Below are 24,618 nucleotides of genomic sequence, written 5' to 3' on the forward strand. Positions count from 1 at the left end.
CTTGGGCCAACAGGCTACACTGACACCACAATGTATAGGTCCTTCGATGTGTAGGTCCTGTGGATGTATAGGTCCTTTGATGTGTAGGTCCTGTGGATGTATAGTTCCTGTGGTTGTATAGGTCCTTCGATGTGTAGGTCCTGTGAATGTCTAGGTCCTGTGTATGTCTTGGTCCTGTGGATGTACAGGTCCTTTGATGTCTAGGTCCTGTGTATGTCTAGGTGCTGTGGATGTATAGGTCCTTTGATGTGTAGGTCCTGTGGATGTCTAGGTCCTGTGGATGTATAGGTCCTGTGGATGTCTAGGTTTTGTGGATGTATAGGTCCTGTCGATTCATAGGCCCTGTCTATGTATTCTGATTGACTGTGATCAGAATTATTGTGTAGAAATTCACACTCACAGTGATGGTTCATGGAATCAGATATGCTCAACTGGCTCAAAGACTGTGCTACCCTAGTGGCCCAGTGGTTAGGAAACACTTAAGGTGTACCATGTACCTTACACAGCAGGGACTGACCTGGACTGACCAGACAACCCTACATAGACACACACACACACACACACACACACATGAACACATAAAACACATCCCAAACATAAAGACACAAACAGAAAAGGCATTGAGACTCTGGGCTTGATTCACCTGCAGGGTGCTAGATGTATGAGACCATAAGAAGGAGGGACAGAGAGACAGAGGGACAGAGGGACAGAGGGACAGAGAGACAGAGGGAGGGACAGAGAGACAGAGGGAGGGACAGAGAGACAGAGGGAGGGACAGAGGGACAGGCAGAGAGACAGACAGAGAGACAGAGGGAAAGAGACAGCCAGAGGGATAGACAGAGGAACAGAGGGACAGATAAGGGGACAGGCAGATTGGAATCAAGCCAGTAAAGAATGGAAGGAACTACTAGACAGATATATTTAGTTTCACATTCCTTCATATTCAGCCCTTTTTCTTTCCCTTCACCCATCCAATTATTCATAATTTCTCTCTCAGTCTATCTCTCACTCTTCATCACTTTCTCACTCTCATATTACATTTCATACATCATTGTTGTAACACACACTCATACACTTCAGTTGATATTGTTAACTTATTTGGAACTTGGTACTAACTGCCATTTCAGAGCTAAAATCCACCTGCATCAAAAGGGAGGGCAGGAGTGGTAAGATGGAGAGGGGAATCGGACAGGGATGGAGGTAGTGGGCGGTGGAATGTAACAGACCTGAAAATGCTGAGCAGGATAACGTCTCTCTAACCCAGTGCAGAGTTGTATTTTTAACGGGCTCTGCCCACGAGAGGGAGAGTGTGATGAATGCCAATAGAGAGACAAATGAAAAGACGAGAGAGAAACAGATAGAGAGAGATGGGTAAGGTACAAGAGTAAAGGATGGAGAAACAGATAGATGGAGAAAAACATTAGCCAACACTAGAGAGTATGGAGAGTATGGAGAGTATGGAAAGTATGCAATGGTAGAATACCTAACCACCGTGACAGACCTGGCTCCCAGAGAAGTGGAGGGAAATTGCACTTCTAATCTCTCCTACATGACCACATTAGAGAACATCACATATTTTACACAGATCACACAGTGCAAGAAGACATTTTAATCATCAGTACAACATGACCTGTGACCTGTAAGAAGGGGAACTAGCAGAACACATAGAACACTGGAAACATCTTTATTTCACCTGGTCATTCATACTTTAACTCTTTGCATATTGTTACAACACTCCACATAGCTAACTATAGTATTTGAAATGGCTTCATTCTTTTGAAACCTTTTTTTGTGTGCAGAAATTAATACAAATAATTAGACTTTGGTTAACTGTATTTTTTCAATACGTTGTGTCACTGGAATCGAAGGTTTCCCATGCCGATAAAGCCCTTTAAATTGCAACACATTGAATTGAAAATGATGGATGGACAGAAACAGAGATGGCCAGAGAGTGATATGTACTAGGAACAGGAGAAAGAGAGGGATGCGTTAAGACTCTGGTAGGGCTGCCTGACCATCCATATGAGGCCTGCTCTCCTTTCTCCAGTCCCATCCTCTCTGGCATCATGGCTAGTTGTAATGCTCATATACCAGAATATCTTCGGTTTAAGCCCAATGCATTTCCATAGATGTAAGTGGTCGCATGTTTGTTGCCCTGCTGAGAAAGTTACTCTGTTCTGTGAAGGTTACCATAATGTTAGGTTTTGTGTCAGGAACAGTGATGGGAAAGGTTTGGGAGTATTCCCCCCAAAAAAGATCCTGTAATCGAACTCAGAATGATGCTGAAGATACTGAACTAGTCTAAAGGAGGACAGTTGTATTGCTTTTTCAAACAACACAACAGTTTTTAGCAGTGCTAACATATTTGCAAAAGGGGTTTCTAATGATCAATTAGCTTTATGAAATGTGTCCCATTGGAACACAGGACTGATGGTTAATGATAATGGGCCTCTGTATGCCTGTGTAGATATTCCATTGAAATCAGCTGTTTCCAGCTACAAATAGTATTTTACAACATTAACAATGTCTACACTGTATTTCTGATCAATTTGATGTTGTTTTAATAGATACTAATTTAATTCACTTTCGACAAGAAGGACATGTTACGAGTGACCCCAAACGTTTTAATGGTAGTGTATGTAGAAGATGTTCTAGCTATGTTTCACCCTGCACTTCACTTCACCCCTTCAGTCAGCACGCATAATGACAAAGTGAAAACACATTTTTAGAAGTTTGTGACAATTTATTGAAAATGAAAAACTGACATATGGCATGTACATATTCAGAACCTTTGACATGACCCATGACCCTTCCCAAACCCAAGTCTGTTGTCATGCAGGCGGGACTCTAACAATGGTGGAACATTTGGAACAGTCGCCAACTGTTCATCACTTTATTGAAAGATTGAATACGTCTGTGAAAACAGGGGAGAGCTGTTCCTCTCAGTGCGAAGTGTGGCTGGAGAGACCCCACAGTAACTAAGTATGAGAATCCTACTGCAGAAACTATGATAATCCTCCTGCAGTAACTATGGCAACCCTACTGCAGTACCTAAATGACAACCCTACTGCAGTAACTATGACAACCCTACTGCAGTAACTATAACAACCCTAGTACAGTAACCATGGTAACCACGCTGCAGTAACTGTGGCAGCCCTACTGCAGTATCTGTGACAGTCCCACTGAAGTAACCATGACAACCCCAAATCAGTGTCTGTGAAGTAACTGACTATTACAACCCTATTTAACTAATGATGACTGTAGTGCAGTAACTATAAAAGTAGATCTGAACCTTTCGTCCTGGCGTAGTCACAGGAATATTTTGTGACACACACCCACACAGACACACACACAGAATTGTATTATGAAACTGAGTTAGAGAACCCAAATGTGTAAGTCTAATTACCTCTAATCTAATATCATTTGTTTCTTTCTTTTCTCTGTTTTTCTCTCTTTCACTATTCATTTTCTTTGTACAGTGGTAATGAGGAGTTTGAATAAGTCTGTTTTGCCAATGTATTTCCCCTGTCTTTCTCTCTAAGTCAGAGGATCTTGGAGCATGTGCTCAGTTTGAGGCGAGTCGGAATGCTCGGAACATGATGCCGAGTGCCAGCTGTGGGGTTTTCCCAGAATTCACCTTAAGGAAACCATCCTCAGAGACCGACATTGAGAACTGGGCCTCCAAACACTTCAACAAACACACACAGGTAAGCACACACAAGCACACAATCACACCAACATCAACCTCTAACGCAAAATTATAAATAAAAGACACACATTCAGTGACAATTAGCAATTTGAAGCTAACCTTCTGATGTAAACCATACATAATGACTACCGTGTACTAACTGTCTCACTACCCAATACTGTCTCACACTACAGAGTACTACTGTAACTGTCTAACTACCAAGTGCTTTCTCACATACACCCATTTATGTAAGTTTTCCTACAGCTAGTGTATCTACATCCAAATATTGAACTATAACCCCCCCACCCCCCTCAACCAGGGTTTATTCCGGCGTAAGGTGTCCATAGCAAACATGCTGGCTTGGAGCAGTGAGCCAATTAAGAAGCCTATGATTGTGACGTCGGACCGGGCAGTGAAGAGAGAGGCAGTGGAGATCTTTAAACTCATCCAGACCTACATGGGAGACCGCCGCGCCAAGACTGACCCACTGACTGTGGCCTTGGAGGTGGTCTGCAGACTCAATATATATCCATCCCTCTCTCATGCCTTTGTCCTACCTGGCACCCAATTCTCTGTTTAGTGCTAAATCTTTAACCCCTTACGCTCAAAACCCTATAATGGCTGAAAATGGTCTGTCAGTACACGGATAAGAATTTGCATTTCAAGGTGGCTGTACAGTCATTTTATTCAGAAACATGATACATTCCGCTAATTGGGTGATGTCTGGATTTTCTTTATATGAGTGAGAGAAATGCTGTGAATTTAGAGGACTAAATGTATTTTAAAAGAACATTTCCATATCCAAATTCCTTTAATATACTGTATTTGTGGTCACTGCATTTGATGTACAGTTCCAAGATGGCATGATAGTCCCCGGGCTGTCCTGAACAGAATTAGTTTGTCTCAGAGGAAAATTCACTGCAATCTTCACTCCATTTCATGATCACCAACTTTAGATGAAGTAAAGTCAAATGCACATCCTTCTGGAGGAGCAGTGCCAAACAAAGAAAAAGAAAACTTGCCCACTACTATGCTCCCCCAAAGAGCCTTTATTAAAAATATGCAGACAACGTTTTCAATCCACCAACATTACAATAGGTAATGTCAAGTTCTCTTGTCAAGTCCTAACTTGGTAAGATTGTATTTTAAAAACATATCTACACGCTTTCAAATCAGACCTACCTGACCCCCGATTTTTAATGGCCGTTTTGTAGATTATATAATGATGGGGAAGGTTGTGTTCTAAATAAATCTACAAATATGGTTACTGTTGATCCTCAGAAGCACAGTTAGCAGAGACCATATGATAGTTGAAGACTTCAAAACACATTACTATGACAATTTTGGAGAGTTGTTTGGCCAAGTGACTGGTACTCACAAAATTGTATGCATATGCTTTTTGTATTACATCTGAAGGAATCTTTAAAATGCAACCCAATCCATACTGGCCAGTTCCCATGAGTGTAAGGGGTTAAACAAATCCATTATTGACTCTTGTCAAAAGTATTGCACTAAAAGGGAAACATTTTGTCTTTTTGGACTACTTTTTGCAGCCATTTTTTTTTTATTTCATGTGCTTTAAGTTGACATTTCCCAGATTTATTTACATCAGAGAAATAAACAGGATATGAATCGTCCCCATCTCATCTTACCTGTTCTCCCTCTCTCTCCCCCTCTGTCTTCTTTTTGTATCTGGCTCTAAGACTGGCCCCCTGAACATCGCCCTGGAGGTCTGCACAGACCATTTTATTATCCCTTTCCCCCGTTTCCTTGTTTCTGCTTCATGTGTCTCTGTTTCTGCTTCACTCTGTTGCTTCTCATTTCTTTCCTATTTATCTCTGCTATTTTATGAATGTCTTTCAAGCTTCAATTTACCTTCAACTTTTTAATCCTTCACGTCAATATATATTTTGACTTTTTACTGTTCCCTACTCTCCGTCTTCCGATTCTCTCTCCCAAATCTCTCCCTCGCTCTCTCACTCCCTTGCTCTCCCTTCTCTCTCACACTCTCTCTTTCTATCTCTCCTTCTGTCCTTCCCTGTTTCCCTCTCAACTCTCTCAGGTTGCAGTGCGTGGTTGGAGCAGCCAGGGCCTTCGTGATGAGCTCTACATCCAGCTGTGTCGTCAGACCACAGGTACCCACACAGTCAGCTTTACACCTGAACACACACTCAGTCAGTTATACACCTGAGCACACACTCAAGTCAGCTTTACATCTGAACACACACACACACAGTCAGCTTTACACCTGAACACACACACAGTCAGCTTTACACCTGAACACACACACAGTCAGCTTTACACCTGGACACACACAGTCAGCTTTACACCTGAACACACACAGTCAGCTTTACACCTGGACACACACAGTCAGCTTTACACCTGAACACACACAGTCTGCTTTACACCTGAACACACACACAGTGAGCTTTACAGCTGAACACACACACACACAGTCAGCTTTACACCTGAACACACACACAGTGAGCTTTACAGCTGAACACACACACAGTCAGCTTTACACCTGAACACACACACAGTCTGCTTTACACCTGAACACACACACAGTGAGCTTTACAGCTGAACACACACACAGTGAGCTTTACACCTGAACACACCCACAGTCTGCTTTACACCTGAACACACACACAGTCTGCTTTACACCTGAACACACACACAGTGAGCTTTACAGCTGAACACACACAATCAGCTTTACACCTGAACACACAAACATACATGAACACACAGACACTGTATAACCCAGTGTAAAATATGGTACCCATAATGTAAATATGTTGGACATACTTTAGAGAGAAACAGTGTCAATAGACACTGGCTTATGATCACATGACCAGAAGTCAAATGAACTCTGACCCCATCCACTACCTGTCACAGAGAACTTCCGCTACGACAGTCTAGAGAGGGGCTGGGAGCTCATGGCTGTGTGTCTGGCCTTTTTCCCTCCCACACCCCGCTTCCACTCCTACCTGGAGGGCTACATCTACAGACACATGGACCCCCTCAACGATACTAAAGGTGGGTAGGGCATGGGTGGGGTGCAGACTGACCAGTCTGACATTTGACCTTTGACCCCCTGCTGGGAAATCCATGAAGGCACTGACTGAACATTGTCAGTCGTTGTGAAACTAATATAGAAGGTCCTCACTTTCATTCCCTCATTCTCACTTTTCATTCTCCCTCTCAATCTACCTGTCTCTCTATCTGTCTGCCGTCAAGTTGACATGGTTTGTTTGTCTGTGTGTTCATTCCTTCGTTTGTTTTTACATGATCATTGTCTCCGCTGCATGTATGAACCACCTACACCGACACACGTTAGAAAATGTTTTAGCAACTGATTTTTAGCACAGAAAACACTGTACAAATAATGATGGAGCTCAGGGAATTTAGTGGAAATGTAATATATTTTATTGATTGGAACTTGCTGTGTCAAGCGTACCAGTACTCATCTCCGCTTTCTGGATCATTCATTACTGTTGTTGTTCTCCTGCATAATGCAATAGGGGTTTGTCGAGAGGGACAGCCACCTGATTAAAAAAATGAACAAGCACGGCTCTGTATTTTAACTCTGTTCATGCTTACATTGTTTGACATAATACCATTATTATCCAAGTGTTTCTTTCATTTCCCAGTATCTAATGGAAACATTTCAACAATATGAAACTGTAATTTCTTTCAATCGCACAAAAAAGAATGAACAGACGTCAAAGCTTTACACCTGGTTTTGCAATGGAATTGTCAGAGCGCTGTGTTAAAATCTGTCCTGACAAAAAATCCGGACCATGCAGAAAACCGTGGAGGCCATTTTCCTGACAAAATTAAGGTAACGTAATTTAACAAATACCTGAAAGATTTTACTATGGAATCATTCGTTCATCAAAAATCAACAGAAATGCCTTTTCACAGTATGGAAAAAACAAGTACATCACTAACTTCAATAGCTGGTGTCGCCCCCTTTGGCTGAAATAACTTCACTTTTTGAGAGCAGAAGGTTCTTCTTCCCTCACATCCCATGTAGGACAGGTTTGTGAAGTCTCATTCTGATAGCTTTGATTGTGGCAAGAGAGACCTGTGGATCTCTTGGTTTTACCATGGGCTTCTTCAGTCTGCTCTCTGGCTGAATTTGGTGTCGATGGTCAGTAATCTGGACTAAAAATAATTGGGCTTTTGAACCACTCCCAGACTCATGTACTTCAATAATCTATCATCTGAGAGCCTTGGATAGATCTTGGCAAGACGTGTTACCACACACCCATATAGTTATTACAAAACCTTTTTGAAAGGCTTTATGCATGTTCCTCTCTAATGGTTCTCTAATATTTTTCATGTTGTTTTGGTGCTTTGGTGATTATACTTTTAGCCATGTTATGTGAGGTTACATGTAGAGTATGTAGAGTTTTCTGCATGAAGAGTTTACAATGTTTTTTATTTTAAATGCATACATTTTGTCAAATATGTTTTTTTACCTTGATCAGTGATTGTGGTTGTAATTTAGCTCAATATCCATGTGGCCAAATATGTAAAAACTGTCCAGTGGGTGTACATATTTCACATGACTGTAGATGGCTGACAGTTAGAGATCCTTGGTGGACAGGGCATGATGGTAACCACACAGAAGCAGAAAACCATAATGCGTGTGTGTGTGTGTACACCAGTAGCAGGGGAGTGCTGTGGCTCTGTGACAAAACATAGTTCATTTAATACTAACATAACTTAAGCACGCCTGTTGTAGCTGCTGTCATTAAGGCACTGAAGGCCCGTTTGATACAAATGTTTGTTGTTGCTAAAATCGTCTTTTAATGGAAACAGTTCCAAACTCACGAGGGAACCTTCAGAAAAACCCTCAACGCTAAACTGCTCCATTAGAAAATCCCACTCCTGAAATATGCTGCAAGGATCCAGAAAAAGCCAAGATTACTCAGCGACCCTCCCTGGCCAACTGGATTGAGGCACAGTAACGCCTCCTTCGAGACCATTCAACCATCACTCAGAGACTCTGCTGAAGAGGACAGAGGAAGGGATGCTGGGCGAAATCGGCATATGGGGCATTGGAAAACTAAAGCTGTTAACATTGACCTAAACAATAGTGCATATCCCAGACATGTCCCAGTGCAATCCTTTCACTAATGTACAGAACTACTGTAATGACACCTCCTTGAGATGTTTATGAATGTGATATGTGAGGGCATACAGTAGTCTCAAGCTATTTGAGGACATCTTGTGTGTACACTACAAGTTATGTGAGGACAATACATTGTTTATGGAGACTACAAGCTATATGAGGACATTATATCCCATATGTGCACTACAAGCTATATGAGGGCATTATATCTCATGTCATTGGTCACAAAACATACAGCATGGATAGACATACACCAGTCAGCCATAATATTATGACCACTGACAGGTGAAGTGAATAACACGGATAATCTCATTATCATGGCACCTTTCAGTGGGTGGGATATATTAGGCAGCAAGTGAACATTCTGTCCTCAAAGTTGGTCTGTTAGAAGCAGGAGAAAGGGCAGAGCGTAAGGATCTGAGTGACTTTGACAAGGGCCAAATTGTAATGGCTAGACAACTGGGTCAGAGCATTTCCAAAACTGCAGCCCCTGTGGGGTGTTCCCGGTCTGCAGTGGTCAGTACCTATCAAAAGTGGTCCAAGGAAGGAAACGCGGTCAACTGGCGACAGGGTCATGGACGGCCAAGTCTCATTGATGAACGCGGGGAGTGAAGGCTGACCTGTGTCGTCTGATCCAACAGACAACCTACTTTAGCTCAAATTGCTGAAAAGTGAATGCTGGTACTGATAGAAAGGTGTCAGAACACATTGCATTGCAGTTTGTTGTGTATGGGGCTGCGTAGCTGCAGACCAGTCAGGGTGCACATACCGACCCCTGTCCACTGTCAAAAGCACCTACAATGGACATGTGAGCATCAGAACTGGACCACGGAGCATTGGAAGATGGTGGCCTGGTCTGATGAATCACGTTTTCTTTTTCATCATGTGGATGGCCGGGTGCGTATGTGTCGCTTACCTGGACGCTTACATGGCACCAGGATGCACTATGGGAAGAAGGCAAGCCGACAGAAGCAGTGTGAAGCTTTGGGCAATGTTCTGCTGGGAAACCTTGGGTCCTGCCAGTCATGTGGAAGTTATTTTGACACGTGCCACCTACCTAAACATTGTTGCAGACCATGTGCACCCTTTCATGGCAACAGTATTTCATGATGGCATTGGCCCCTTTCAGCAGGATAATGTGCCCTACCACAGAGAAAAACATTTTCTGGAATGGTTTGAGGAACACCACAACAAATTCAAGGTGTTGACTTGGCCTCCAAATTCCCCAGATCTCAATCCAACCTGGCATCTGTGGGATGTGCTGGACAAACAGATCCAATCCCACCTCACAACTTACAGGACTTAAGGGATCTGCTGCTTACATCTTGGTGCCAGATACCACAGTACACCTTCAGAGGTCTAGTGGAGTCCATGCCTCGACTGGTCAGGGCTGTTCTGGCGGCAAAAGAGGGACCTACACAATAATAGGCAGGTGGTCATAATGTTATGGCTGATCAGTTTATGTATGTAATGTGGCTGGCAAGTGGAGAGAACCAGTGTTTTCAATCAGGCTTGATATATTTGACATTTCCCCTCTGGCTGTGGTCAAGAAGCTAAATACCTTGAGAGAGGTGGCAAGGATTTTTCCAATGTGCATATCTCCCGAAAGGCTCTGGGGAAAACGAATAACAAAACTGTTCAAGTAGTGTGAATTTGGCTGCGGTTCAACACAATCACGAACCTGTCTTCGTCTTCCTGAGGCGAACAGAAGGTGGTACGGGTCCTCAGATGTGGGATGGATTTACACTGCTAGCAGACTGGCCAACCTGCTAAATGTGCTGCACCCTGACGATGCCATGGTCAGAGTAACCTAGAGCCCCCTCAGCGCAGAGGTCATGCTGACCAAGGACTTCCTGGGCTTCCGAAGGATGACCCATAGGATACGCGTGCGGCTGGCTCTACAGTTCCGGTCACACTTGACAGACATCAATGACACGGACCGACACGCAGCCAGTGATTTTGCAGTTGTGACGGAGCCCTGTGTGCTTCTGGTAGCTTCTGTCACCCATGATGGAACACCTCATCCTGCATAGAAAGAGAAATCCCCCCTTGGTGCAACTTTGGCGGCATTGGATCGGCTGCTTGTAATACTGGCTGCTCTGGTCTGCTGTAAACACGGTTTCTCATTCTGTGTATCAGAATGCTGCTGTCGGTGAGGACATCCTCACCTTTGGTACCCTGAAAACAATGATTTTACATCTAAAAAAAAAAGTGTTTAGATATCCGCGACCTTGACATGATTTGAGTCCTTGGGCAGCAATGTGACTTGTAGATTTAAAATGTGTGGTTGTGTTGCAGTGGCTCAGCACATCAGCGGTCTGCTGGCAAGCAGGGCGGAGAGTCGGGCCAAACTGATGCGTTGGCGTCGCCAGGGGAGGGAGGAGGCAGGGCCAGTGGAGGGTAGGGGAGGAGTCAAACGACCTACCGCTGCCTAGCTACTCTCCCTGTGCCTGCTGCTTTCTCTTTCTCTGTCTCACAAACACACACACACATGCTCAAAAAACACGCTCATTATAGTCACTCCCAACACTCATCACAGTTAGGTTTTCCATCCTTGTGAAAGGTCCCCATGCAAAATCCTCTTTCCTCTCTATTAACCACAACCCTAAACTTGTGTCTGCCCGTTAGTCCGTCTGTCCCTCTGTCTGTTAGCCTCTCTGGTTGTCTCTCTCTCTGTCTGTTAGCCTCTCTGGTTGTCTCTCTGTCTGTTAGCCTCTCTGGTTGTCTCTCTCTCTGTCTGTTAGTCTCTCTGGTTGTCTCTCACTCTGTTAATCTCTCTGGTTGTCTGTCTGTCTGCTTCTTCTTCTGATTTGTCCTGTTTCCCCAACTGTCTGACTATCTGCTGTGTGTGTGTCTAAGTCTTTAGTTCTAAGACAACGTATGTATGTCTAATCACGTGTAGCTATGTGTCTGGACGTATTTGGGAGATATCTGGGGATCCCCAGGAGAGGTTTGAGAACCACTGGAGTAGCCAGTGACCCTGGTAACTTCTAGCACTGTCACCTCAGTCACATCCTGCTCTTGTGTACAGTAGGCTATATGAACATGAGGGGTGGACATTTTGTGTGTGTTTTTTCCTGGTTTTATAACTATGTTTTACAACTGTTTACACACATTTCCTGAATGTGTAGTACCATTTCAAAAAGTGTCGACGCACAAAATGTATATCATATAAAACAAAGGCACACATCCAGACACAAATCTCAAACATGAAAAGCATAACATAGAGTGACACTTCGTTGTAAATTTTTAACACTATTATAAAAAGTTATTATAGTTTTTCACAATAGCTAACACACAAAACATTTTTGTAGTGTGCTAAATCATATTAAACAGTTTACTTCAACCTGTAAGCAGTATTCACTTGTTTTGCATAAATATCTGTTCCATTCACACTTTTTTGCTGAACTCTGCACACTCTCATTGTAGAGAACAATTGTCTGCCATGTAGAAAACACGGCCATTCAATAAACAAGCAGAAATGATCGCAACTCAACCATTCTCCAAAATATCGTCAAGGTGTAAACACTAACAAGCGTTATGAGTCAATAAGCAATCAGGCTGTTTGCATGAATAGAAATGGCCACAGGTAAACTCATCTCTTTTTGATTAGCGGATGTCAACATCAGAGAGAGAGGTAGATGAAGATTTAGTGAAGATGGACGGAGGAGAGGAAGAAGAACAATGATCTCTAATGAGATTTGTGACACTATACTTGGCCATGCTATTGTATATGGTCTGGCAATGAGAGAAAAAGTGCTGAGAGTACAAACAAATCTGAACCTGGACTTTCAGAAATTATAATATGTTTACTGTACATTATTTACTGTAACTTTACTATCTGACTATTGTGTGGACTTACCTGTTCTGTAATCGGAATTTTTATGTATTAGGATTAGGGTTAGAGTTAAGAATTATCGGTCAGGATTAGGGTTAGAGTTAAGCATTATCGGTTAGGTTTAATGTTACATTTAAGCATTATCGGTTAGGATTAGGCATTAGGGCTAGGTTAAGTTTAGGCATATAGTCAATTAAGTACTGGCACCCTTCATGAAATTGACCAGAAACTGAATGCAAAAGATTAACAACATAAAACATAATATACATGAGTACATTTATGGGCCATATTATGTTGAGCCGTGTTCTTTTATTTGAACACAATCGTTTCTCAAACACAAAACGTTTTACTTTTCTACAATTGTTTTTGCAAAACATTGGTTTCAAAAGTATTGGCAACTTTTTTAAAGAATAAATCAAAGAGCAGTTTTTATAACATTTTATGCTGTTTAGTTGGTCTCAGACCACTGAATGGATGCCTTTCACCTGTCGTGTTTCCCTCTGGAATAATAAATGAGGTTGCACACATGTAAAATCCCTTTATCATCCATCACTAAGGGTAAAACCAAGAGACAGGCAGTTGTTGACCTACGCAGATCGGTTAAGTAAGGTCAGGGAAGTAATCAAAAAGTTTAAAAAGTCTGGAAGAACTACAAATTTGCCAAGAAGAGGACGCATATTCATATTGCGCCCACATGGTGAGGAAGACGGTGAGGAAGACGGTGAGGGAGGCAGCGTAGAATCCACGGATCATAGTTTCTGTCTGGTGGAATCTCTGGGTTATCACACCTCGAAATCAACTGACACTGTCCGCATGTCAACAAGCTCTTCGGAAGGGTTTCACAAAAGATGCCCTTTCTGAGGCCAACGTACACATTGCAGCACCTGCACTTTTTTGGAACTGCAGTTAGAATCTAGTGTTGCTGTCAGATGAGACAAATACTGAACTTTTTGGCCGTGCCCATCATCGGCATGTTTGGTGAAAGAAGGGGAGTGCATCTGATACGACCAGTAGAGGGTTATTTTGCTCTGCCATTGGTCCTGGAGCTCTGGTTAAGATCGATGGTATAATGAAGTACTAGGACATTTCTAAAACCTGCCCGCCTCTGCCAAGAGGTTGAGACTTGGCCATGGATGGACCTTTCAGCAAGGCAATGACCACAAATATGCATCGAATTTAACAAAGAAATGCTTGCTGGACCACAAAATCAATGTTTTACATTGGCCTTCTCAGGCTCCAGACTTGAATCCAATTGAAAACCTGTGGTCTGAATTGAAGAGGGCAGTCCACAAGTGCAAACCTAAAGTGTTTGCCAACCTTAACAGACTTTACAGGAAGAGACTCTGTGCTCAGACAGTTATCCACTCCGAGATGGGCTTCATGAATGTTAATCACAGAATGCCAATATTTTAGAAAAATGTTTTGCAAAAAAACAAAAGCTCTGCTCACTGTTTGTGCTGTTTATTTGCTGCAGTCACTATTTCCTCGATATCATACTTCTTGATTTCACTAGGTTATTGAGGTTAGGGATGGGGTTATGTTTGGTAAGGTTTAAGGTTAGTAAAAGAAGGATTTTTTGAAGGGCAATCAACTTTGGTGTCCCCATTTATATATTTATAAGTGATATGTGTAAGGTGTTGTGTGTATTTTCTCTGTTCTGGTGCTCTACCTGTGCTTTGAGTCCGCAACTCTCTGTTAGCTTTGTTTAAGTCATTACGGAACAATCTGATAACTAACCTCTGTGTGTGTGTGTTTTCCAGGAGTGGCGATTAGCGGTTATGCCAAATACTGTTACCGCAAACTGCAGAAGGCTGCTCTGACCGGAGCTAAGAAGGTATGTCTGTTTCCTCTATATTACTCTAAACCACCTACACAAACCTACGCTGTTTGTGCGTTGTCTGTGTCACGCACTGTAGCACAATATGAGATGTAATGTTTCTAGAGAATGATCCAGATTCCACCTCCAGCTCCAGAAGAAATTAAGAGACCACTGCACCTAATTCCTTCCTTTCCAAAAAAGTCAAAAGGGAAGGTTTTTAGTGAGGAACAGAAGTGTTAAAATTAAGAGACCATTGCAAATTGAACACTTCTGTTCCTCACTCAAAACTTTCCTTTTCAACTTTTTTGCAAAGGAAAGAAAAAGGTGCAGTGGTCTATAGATTTTTCCCGGAGCTGTATATTAGTATATTAGAGTGTGATCCAGACTCCACCTATATTAGAGTGTGATCCAGACTCCACCTATATTAGAGTGTGATCCAGACTCCACCTATATTAGAGTGTGATCCAGACTCCACCTATATTAGAGTGTGATCCAGACTCCACCTATATTAGAGTGTGATCCAGACTCCACCTATATTAGAGTGTGATCCAGGCTTCACCTATATTAGAGTGTGATCCAGACTCCACCTATATTAAAGTGTGATCCAGACTCCACCTATATTAGAGTGTGATCCAGACTCCACCTATATTAGAGTGTGATCCAGACTTCACCTATATTAATGTGTGATCCAGACTCCACCTACAGTGGGGAGAACAAGTATTTGATACACTGTATTTTGCAGGTTTTCCTACTTATAAAGCATGTAGAGGTCTGTCATTTTTATCATAGGTACACTTCAACTGTGAGAGACTGAATCTAAAACAAAAATCCAGACAATCACACTCGTTACCTGTATAAAAGACCTGTCGAAACACACAATCAGCAGACTCCAACCTCCACACAATGGCCAAGACCAGAGAGCTGTGTAAGGACATCAGGGATAGAATTGTAGACCTGCACAAGGTTTGGATGGGCTACAGGACAATAGGCAAGCAGCTTGGTGAGAAGGCAACAATTGTTGACACAATTATTAGAATATGGAAGAAGTTCAAGATGACGGTCAATCTCCCTCCGTCTGGGGCTCCATGCAAGATCTCACCTCGTGGGGCATCAATGATAATGAGGAAGGTGAGGGATCAGCCCAGAACTACATGGCAGGACCTGGCCAATGACCCGCAGAGAGCTGGGACCACAGTCTCAAAGAAAACCATTAGTAACACACTATGCCGTCATGGATTAAAATCCTGTAGCACACACAAGGTCCCCCTGCTCAAGCCAACGCATATCCAGGCCCATCTGAAGTTTGCCAATGACCATCTGGATGATCCAGAGGAGGAATGGGAGGAATTTAGCTTTTTGTTCTAAACTCCACTCGCCGTGTTTGGAGGAAGAAGAAGGATGAGTACAACCCCAAGAACACCATCCCAACTGTGAAGTATGGAGGTGGAAACATAATTCTTTGGGGATGCTTTTCTGCAAAGGGGACCGGACGACTGCACAGTATTGAGGGGAGGATGGATGGGGCCATGTTTCGCGAGATCTTGGCCAACAACCTCCTTCCCTCAGTAAGAGCATTGAAGATGGGTCGTGGCAGGGTCTTCCAGCATGACAACGACCCGAAACACACAGCCAGGGCAACTAAGGAGTGTTTCCGTAAGAAGCATCTCAAGGTCCTGGAGTGGCCTAGCCAGTCTCCAGACCTGAACCCAATAGAAAATCTTTGGAGGGAGCTGAAAGTCTGTATGGCCCAGCGACAGCCCCGAAACCTGAAGGATCTGGAGAAGGTCTGTATGGAGGAGTGGGCCAAAATCCCTGCTGCAGTGTGTGCAAACCTGGTCAAGAACTACAGGAAACGTATGATCTCTGTAATTGCAAACAAAGGTTTCTGTACCAAATATTAAGTTCTGCTTTTCTGATGTATCAAATACTTATGTCATGCAATAAAATGCTAATTAATTACTTAAATATCATGCAATGTGATTTTCTGAATTTTTGTTTAAGATTCCATCACTCACAGTTGAAGAGTACCTACGATAAAAATGACAGACTTTTACATGCTTTGTAAGTGGGAAAACCTGCAAAATTGGCAGTGTATCAAATACTTGTTCTCACCACTTTATATTAGTGTGATCCAGCCTCCACCTGTATTAGAGTGTGATCCAGCCCCCATCTGTATTAGAGTGTGATCCAGCCTCCACCTGTATTAGAGTGTGATCCAGACTCCACCTATATTAAAGTGTGATCCAGACTCCACCTATATTAGAGTACGATCCAGACTCCACCTATATTAGAGTACGATCCAGACTCCACCTATATTAGAGTATGATCTAGACTCCACCTATATTAGAATGTGATCTAGACTTCACCTATATTAGAATGTGATCTAGACTCCACCTATATTAAAGTGTGATCCAGACTCCACCTATATTAGAATGTGAACTAGACTTCACCTATATTAAAGTGTGATCCAGACTTCACCTATATTAGAGTATGATCCAGACTCCACCTTTATTAAAGTGTGATCCAGACTCCACCTATATTAAAGTGTGATCCAGACTCCACCTATATTAAAGTGTGATCCAGACTCCACCTATATTAGAGTATGATCCAGACTCCACCTATATTAAAGTGTGATCCAGACTCCACCTATATTAAAGTGTGATCCAGACTCCACCTGTATTAGAGTACGATCCAGACTCCACCTATATTATAGTATGATCTAGACTCCACCTATATTATAGTATGATCCAGACTCCACCTATATTAGCATCTTTATTAAGACTAATTGTTGGACGAGCAGAGGGCCCTTGTGATGCGGGTTTGTCGTTTAGGAAAGTCTTACAATGCTGCGCTCCAGCGACTCCTTGTCACTGGTTGGGCTCCTGCAAGCTAATTGTGGTTGTTAGCCAGAGGTTCACCTCTTCTAAAAAGCAGTTCTGTCTGACTTCCTGGATTGGCTGTGATTTTCTACTATCCCAAGCCCACTGGGAGTTGCTACAATAAGGCAAGGCCAGAGGTACAAATTGGGAACCAAGAAAAAAAATTATCTTTCTGTCACAAGGCAGGACACAGGTGCAGAGGTATAATTAGTGACAAACTTTAATTCCAAAGGCCTGACGAGCACTAGACTAAAACGAGCACTAGACTAAAACGTACACTAGACTAAAACGTACACGTAAGACAATGATCAACCAAATACACTTGGATAGGAGGAACTAATATAGGGACAAAACGAGGGGGCAAACCAGGCAAAGGTGAAGACTTAACTAGACACAGGTGAAACCAATAAACACAGGGGATCCAAACAGAATGTAGAAACAGAGAAACTAGAAGTACATAGAACATAGCCTGGCTGTTACACTTTATCTTCTTGACCTTATGTCTTCTTTAATTTCCTTTCTTGGTCTGTCTGTACCTGGTGGGGCTGCGTCTGGGGGGAGAGGTGGGCGGGGCAGTCTTTAGCTTTGGGGCTGTTATTTAGCTAGTTGTTAATTAGCTTAGAGCAGAGTGAGCATAAAGATGGAGTGGTCTATGTGCTAACTAGCAATCATCCCCAGGCAGCCACATACCACTTAATTAACACCCCTCCTCACACGCCACACACCGACGCCCTCTGATTAAGAATTCCATATCTGGGAGCTAGGAATATGGGGCTCCAAGCCATGCCACTGCTCACACACTCATATGCACTGGTCACTTGGATTGCTTTAATACCCTAGTTGGAAATGAATAATTAGAGGACTGAGAGGATAAGCTAAACTCCAGATCAGCTAATTATTCATCACTCACACACACACAGACAGACTAATTTTTTATCCTTTGTTTTCATTTTGTTTTCTGTTTGCTTGACAGACGACTTCCTGTGTTTCCATTAGTCTATCATTTGAGTCATCGCCCTCAAGCTGTTTACGTGTGTGTCTGTGTGCGGTGTGGCTGTGTGTGTGTGTGTGTGTGTCTTAATTGGGTTTCAGCGATCGGTGCGCGTCATGTTGTTTATTATTAATGTGATGTCTGGAGCAGGACTCCTGCTGAGACGACACGGAATGCGCGCACGCACACCCACTGGCACGCACCTCTTCATAGTGATTCCTTCATCAGTCCACCCGTTTCTGTCGGGACGGTGCATCACGCCATCCATGTTTTCATGGCGGATTGCCTGACTCCCCAGTCTACCTCTGTTCACCAGACCCGGGGTTAAAGGTGTGCCGTGTGTGTTGGGGGTGTGAGGTACGTGTGTGCGGATGCGAGTGGGTGGTGGATGGTACTGGGTGCCATGGAAACAGCCTCCGGGGGCACATTTCATTCCCATTCATCTATCCTTCCTCTGACCTAAAAAACAATATCTATCTAACTGACTCACTAAACCAGTCCCAGTCAATACCAGCTCAGTTAGCAGTCTGTTTTAGACCGGCACTAATCATTATAGACCATTATATCTTCTCTGTCCATTTGAATGCCTTAATAACCTCCATGTCCCAGTTATAGACCATCTATTATCAAACGAGAACACTAGCTTCCATCTATGCATTTGTCCTAATGGAAAGCATGATGGTGTATTCATGTGAGGGGTTGGGATATTTTGGCATGTTACAGATAGAAAGAGAAAGACGATAGATTACATGGTTTCCTCATCCATCTGTCAGACGGGCATTCCTGTTCTATGTGATATATTTCTATTGGATCATTCTGGAACACTTAACCCCCTAGAACAGAGTGACCATTGAGGAATATTCTTGTCATGGATTGGTGCTTTTCCCACTCTAGCCACAGGAGGGAGCCAGTGATGTGTTTACACCTCTACTTAGAGAGGCAGGGACAGAAGGAAAAGACAGGAGAGAGAGGGGATGGAGAGATGGAAAGAATATAGAGAGACAGAGAGATAAAGAAGATGGAGAGAGAGACTGACCGACAGACAGAGGAGAAACGCAGGGGGAAAAAAAGAAGAGGAGAGCAAGGGAATGCATTTATAGTGGGGTGCGTGTTTGTGGGTTTTGTTTCTGTGCGTGTTTCTATGTGTTTGTTTGTATACATTTGTTTGTGTGTTTGTTTCTGGGTGTGTGTTTGTTGGTGTTGGTTTGTGTGTGTGGGCTCATTTGTGAGTGCGTTTGTGTGTGTGTGTGTTTGTTTGTTTGTGTGTGCCTGCTCTGGCATGGTATGTGCTCCTATCACCCGTGGCGAAGCCAGCCTTTGCTGATGGTTGGCATAGTGTGTGTGTGAGCTGTGTAGCATCTGCCAGCTTCTCTGCAGGATTTTAATAGAGACAGTTTGTCACTTGGTGGACACACAGACCTAGCCCATATTCTGAGGTCCAGTATTTGACCGGTTTTAAAATAAGATACAATTAGTAGAACTGTTTCTGCCTTTGTGGAGGAAGAGCCAATACAATAAACAGTTCTCCCTCTCTTTTGTCTATCTCCCTGTCTCCCTCTCCTTTTCCCAGTCTCTGTTTGTCTCCCTCTCCTTTTCCCAGTCTCTGTTTGTCTCCCTCTCCTTTTCCCAGTCTCTGTTTGTCTCCCTCTCCTTTTCCCAGTCTCTGTTTGTCTCCCTCTCCTTTTCCCTGTCTCTGTTTGTCTCCCTCTCCTTTTCCCTGTCTCTTTTTCTCTCCCTGTCGCTTTCACTCAATATGTTTTCATAATCATTTTATTTCATGAAGGCCTTCCTATTATTTTTCCACTAAGAGTGAACTTGCTAAATATATAATGTTTGCCTTTGGCCTATGCCTCGAGTGGACACAACGCAACATGTTTATTTGGAATGTGAACAGAACAGGGCTCTCTTTAAAAGTCTTCTCATCCAGAGGTAGGACATAGTGCTAGTGTAAACCTAACAACCAGTGTCCAATCCAGGGGTTGCAGAAGCCGTGTATGGAGGAGATCAAACACGCCAGGAATGCCATATTCAGTCCCTCCATGTTTGGCTCCTCCCTGGAGGAAGTGATGTCACTGCAGAAGGAGCGTTACCCCGATAGCCAGCTGCCCTGGGTCCAGACCCGCCTCTCAGAGGAGGTCCTGGGACTCAACGGAGACCAGACAGAGGGCATCTTCAGGTACGCTGGTGGGGAGGGAGGGAGGTAGGGGGAGGATGTTCTGTGATGGTAGACATTATACGATCACAGATAGACATTCTATGATAAATGCATATGTGAGGATGGGTTTAATGTCTTGACCCCTGACCTTAAAGGGTTCCAGGTGACATTGATGAGGTCAATGCCCTCAAGCTGCAGGTGGACCAATGGAAGATCCCCACAGGTCTGGAGGACCCACACATCCCAGGTAACCCACATACACACCACACACACAAACATCTTTACACCATAGGCGGACAACCCCCCCCCATACTAGGAAAAATATGATTTGTTTCGCCCAATATATCACTTTAAACATAACTATGTAAATTCAATAATATTAACAATATGCAATGAAAGCTGATTATAGACGTTTTTAAGTTTCAAAAGATTGCGAACCCCCGTCCTTTGCCTCACAATGGTTTGATCCAGTTCTCAGCATGTTTGGGAATCTGACAGTCTGTCATTGGTGGCTGATGTCTACTAAGTTACACACAGACATCTATACACACAGACATCTATACACACAGACATCTATACACACAGACATCTATACACACAGACATCTATACACACAGACATTTATACACACAGACATCTATACACACAGACATCTATACACACAGACATCTATACACACAGACATCTATACACACAGACATTTATACACACAGACATTTATACATTCCCTGATGATGCCTCCCTCCTTCTCTCTCCCACCACTCACAACTTCCCGCAGGGCTTCTGCATTTCTCTAAATTAAAGTATTATTAGCCCCAACAGCAATATGTCTGCTGCAGATCTACGGCAGTTTAAAGAAAAGAGCACTGAAGCCAGATTTGATAGAAGGAAGTGAGCACTCATACTGAGGGGCCTGGCACAGAGCCAGAGAATGATTCACTGGTCATCTGTCTACTTGATTCACTGGTCATTTGTCTACTTGATTCACTGGTCATCTGTCTACTTGATTCACTGGTCATTTGTCCACTTGATTTCCCCACATACAGAGTTAGAGATCATTCCTTTAATGTCAAACAGAACTTGCTCAGAATGTGGTTGCCAATTGTTTTCCGAATCATTTTAATGTTCTACAGCACACAGACTTTGCCCTTGTTTGTCCTTTATTTGTGATGTTGACTAAATATACGGAAATTGTTTTAAGATGGAACAACCTCAGAAAAAAAAAATATACTCTATGTAGGACCTATTTCTTTACCACTTCTCTTTAGCATGAATGGACTTCCATAGATATTATGACCAGCAGACACACACAGGCTTGATTACTGCCATTGGGTGTCATCAATGTGCTTTTTTTTGCAAATGTGAGATTTGTGAGCACTAATGTTTCTCTGAGTCAGCAGTGGTTGCCTTGCAATTCTCCCATGAATTTCTTATTGTCGCATATCCTAAACGCTGACCTTAGCTGAGGCTGGAGAGGCCTGCAGTTCCTTAGATGTTGCCCTGGGGGGTTTTCTTCCTGGATGAGTCATCAAAGCCTCCCTTGGAGGACATTTGGGAGGCTGGCCACTCCTGGGAAGATTCACCATTGTTTCACATTTTGTCCATTTGGAGAATCATTGTAGCCTACTTCACATTGATGTTGAGGTTCTACAACATATGGTTCATGTTTAGATTGAACAGGCCTGGCAGTAGTCAAGCCTGATTGTGTAATTGAATCCAATGATCCATTTAATTTGGTTAATGGGTTCACGCAGAGCCAGTCAGTGCTCGGTAACTTTTGTTCTTACAAAAAAACAATTTAAGATCAAATGTTGTTTAAAATTTGTTTTGTTGTCTGGTTCTCTTTGTTTTATGTTGAATTTTGAATGAACATCTGAAATGTAACATTGAAACACGGAGGCAGGAAACGAGCGCAGGGAGAACGGAGGACATTTAATAAAGTAACTAAAACAAGATGAAACTGAAACTAAATTACAAGACAGGAACAAAAAACAATGTAACATATGTTAAAACAAAGACCGACAGGATACTCTGGGGAAGCAGGAACTTAATCAGAATCAGAAAGAGTTTTATCGCCAAGTAAGATTCACAACAAACTGGTGCAGCAATTTTGTACAACAGAAATAAAAACAAATTAGAATGGTGGACTAAGCATTAATAAATTACTAAAACTATACTAAACAATATGTAAAATACAGCTCTGGAAAAAATGTAGAACATTTTGAGCGAGGAACAGAAGGTTTCAAATTAAGAGATCACTGCAAATTGAATGTTTCTGTTCCTCACTCAAAACCTTTGTTTTTGAAATTTTTGGAAAAGAAAGAAAAACGCAAGAACTGCATTTCTTAAGAACAGCCCTTAGCAATGACCATACATTGCTTTCAACTTTTTTTACCTTATCACCAGTTTGACTGTATTCAATACATTGCCGTATTCAAGTATTTTGGGTCAGTTGAATTTCCCTTGGACTTATTTTGCATCATATTTTGCCTCGCTCCCCTGGATTTGGAACTTTAGAAAAAAGTTAACTTTGGAATGAACACTGCTTGTTTATGATCCCCCCCTTCTATTTTCATTGGATCTACCATTTAGTCAATATGAAATCACCTCTTATTCTGTTGTGTCTGGTGGTGTGGCCGAGTGTGGATGCTTCAAAAGCTCAGAATGGTAAGGGAAATCTTTTTCTTCACTTTCTAACCAGCGTGAAGAGACGTATAGTAACAGATGTGTTGACTTTGCTACTGTAGGTAAATAATAACTATGTATTTTATATCATAATACAATAATGATAATAATACATTAATACACTCACCTAAAGGATTATTAGGAACACCTGTTAAATTTCTCATTAATGCAATTTTCTAATCAACCAATCACATGGCAGTTGCTTCAATGCATTTAGGGATGTGGTCCTGGTCAAGACAATCTCCTGAACTACAAACTGAATGTCAGAATGGGAAAGAAAGGTGATTTAAGCAATTTTGAGCTTGGCATGGTTGTTGGTGCCAGACGGGCCGGTCTGAGTATTTCAAAATCTGCTCAGTTACTGGGATTTTCACGCACAACCATTTCTAGTGTTTACAAAGAATGGTGTGAAAAGGGAAAAACATCCAGTATGCGGCAGTCCTGTGGGCGAAAATGCTTTGTTTATGCTAGAGGTCAGAGGAGAATGGGCCGACTGATTCAAGCTGATAGAAGAGCAACTTTGACTGAAATAACCACTCGTTACAACCGAGGTATGCAGCAAAGCATTTGTGAAGCCTCAACACGCACAACCTTGAGGCGGATGGGCTACAACAGCAGAAGACCCCATCCGGGTACCACTCTTCTCCACTACAAATAGGAAAAAGAGGCTACAATTTGCACGAGTTCACTAAAATTGGACAGTTGAAGACTGGAAGAATGTTGCCTGGTCTGATGAGTCTCGATTTCTGTTGAGACATTCAGATGGTAGATTCAGAATTTGGCGTAAACAGAATGAGAACATGGATCCATCATGCCTTGTTACCACTGTGCAGGCTGGTGGTGGTGGTGTAATGGTGTGGGGGATGTTTTCTTGGCACTTAGTGCCAATTGGGCATCGTTTAAATGCCACGGCCTACCTGAGCATTGTTTCTGATCATGTCCATCCTTTTATGACCATCATGTACCCATCCTCTGATGGCTACTTCTAGCAGGATAATGCACCATGTCACAAAGCTCGAATCATTTCAAATTGGTTTCTTGAACATGACAATGAGTTCACTGTACTGAAATGGCCCCCACAGTCACCAGATCTCAACCCAATAGAGCATCTTTGGGATGTGGTGGAATGGGAGTTTCGTGCCCTGGATGTGTATCCCACAAATCTCCATCAACTGCAAGATGCTATCCTATCAATATGGGCCAACATTTCTAAAGAATGCTTTCAGCACCTTGTTAAATCAATGCCACGTAAAATTAAGGCAGTTCTGAAGGCGAAAGGGGGTCAAACACAGTATTAGTATGGTGTTCCTAATAATCCTTTAGGTGAGTGTATATCTCCATGGATTTTTTAAATATATATATATTCTGGAAATGTGACATACACTTGTGCTCAAAAGTTTGCATACCCTTTGGTCATATATGT

At 42.6% G+C, this 24,618-nt stretch overlaps 1 protein-coding gene across 4 annotated transcripts in view; it reads left to right on the top strand.

Moving 5' to 3' along the window:
- The window catches only part of arhgap39 (Rho GTPase activating protein 39), a 97,535-nt gene that overhangs the window by 64,322 nt on the left and 8,595 nt on the right, over nt 1–24,618 (top strand). The window contains exons 6-14 of one of the 4 annotated variants that reach the window (XM_010897833.5): nt 3,543–3,707; nt 4,008–4,193; nt 5,392–5,418; nt 5,751–5,823; nt 6,584–6,724; nt 11,127–11,228; nt 14,427–14,500; nt 20,332–20,531; nt 20,666–20,757. In XM_010897833.5, coding sequence (XP_010896135.2) covers nt 3,543–3,707; nt 4,008–4,193; nt 5,392–5,418; nt 5,751–5,823; nt 6,584–6,724; nt 11,127–11,228; nt 14,427–14,500; nt 20,332–20,531; nt 20,666–20,757 — 1,060 coding nt within the window. The remainder of the gene's footprint in view (nt 1–3,542; nt 3,708–4,007; nt 4,194–5,391; nt 5,419–5,750; nt 5,824–6,583; nt 6,725–11,126; nt 11,229–14,426; nt 14,501–20,331; nt 20,532–20,665; nt 20,758–24,618) is intronic. The other 3 variants (XM_010897834.5, XM_010897835.5, XM_010897836.5) reach the window with 3 other exon arrangements.

This window comes from Esox lucius, chromosome 8 (genome assembly GCF_011004845.1).
Source record: "Esox lucius isolate fEsoLuc1 chromosome 8, fEsoLuc1.pri, whole genome shotgun sequence".
In the NCBI taxonomy this organism is placed as follows: domain Eukaryota; kingdom Metazoa; phylum Chordata; class Actinopteri; order Esociformes; family Esocidae; genus Esox; species Esox lucius.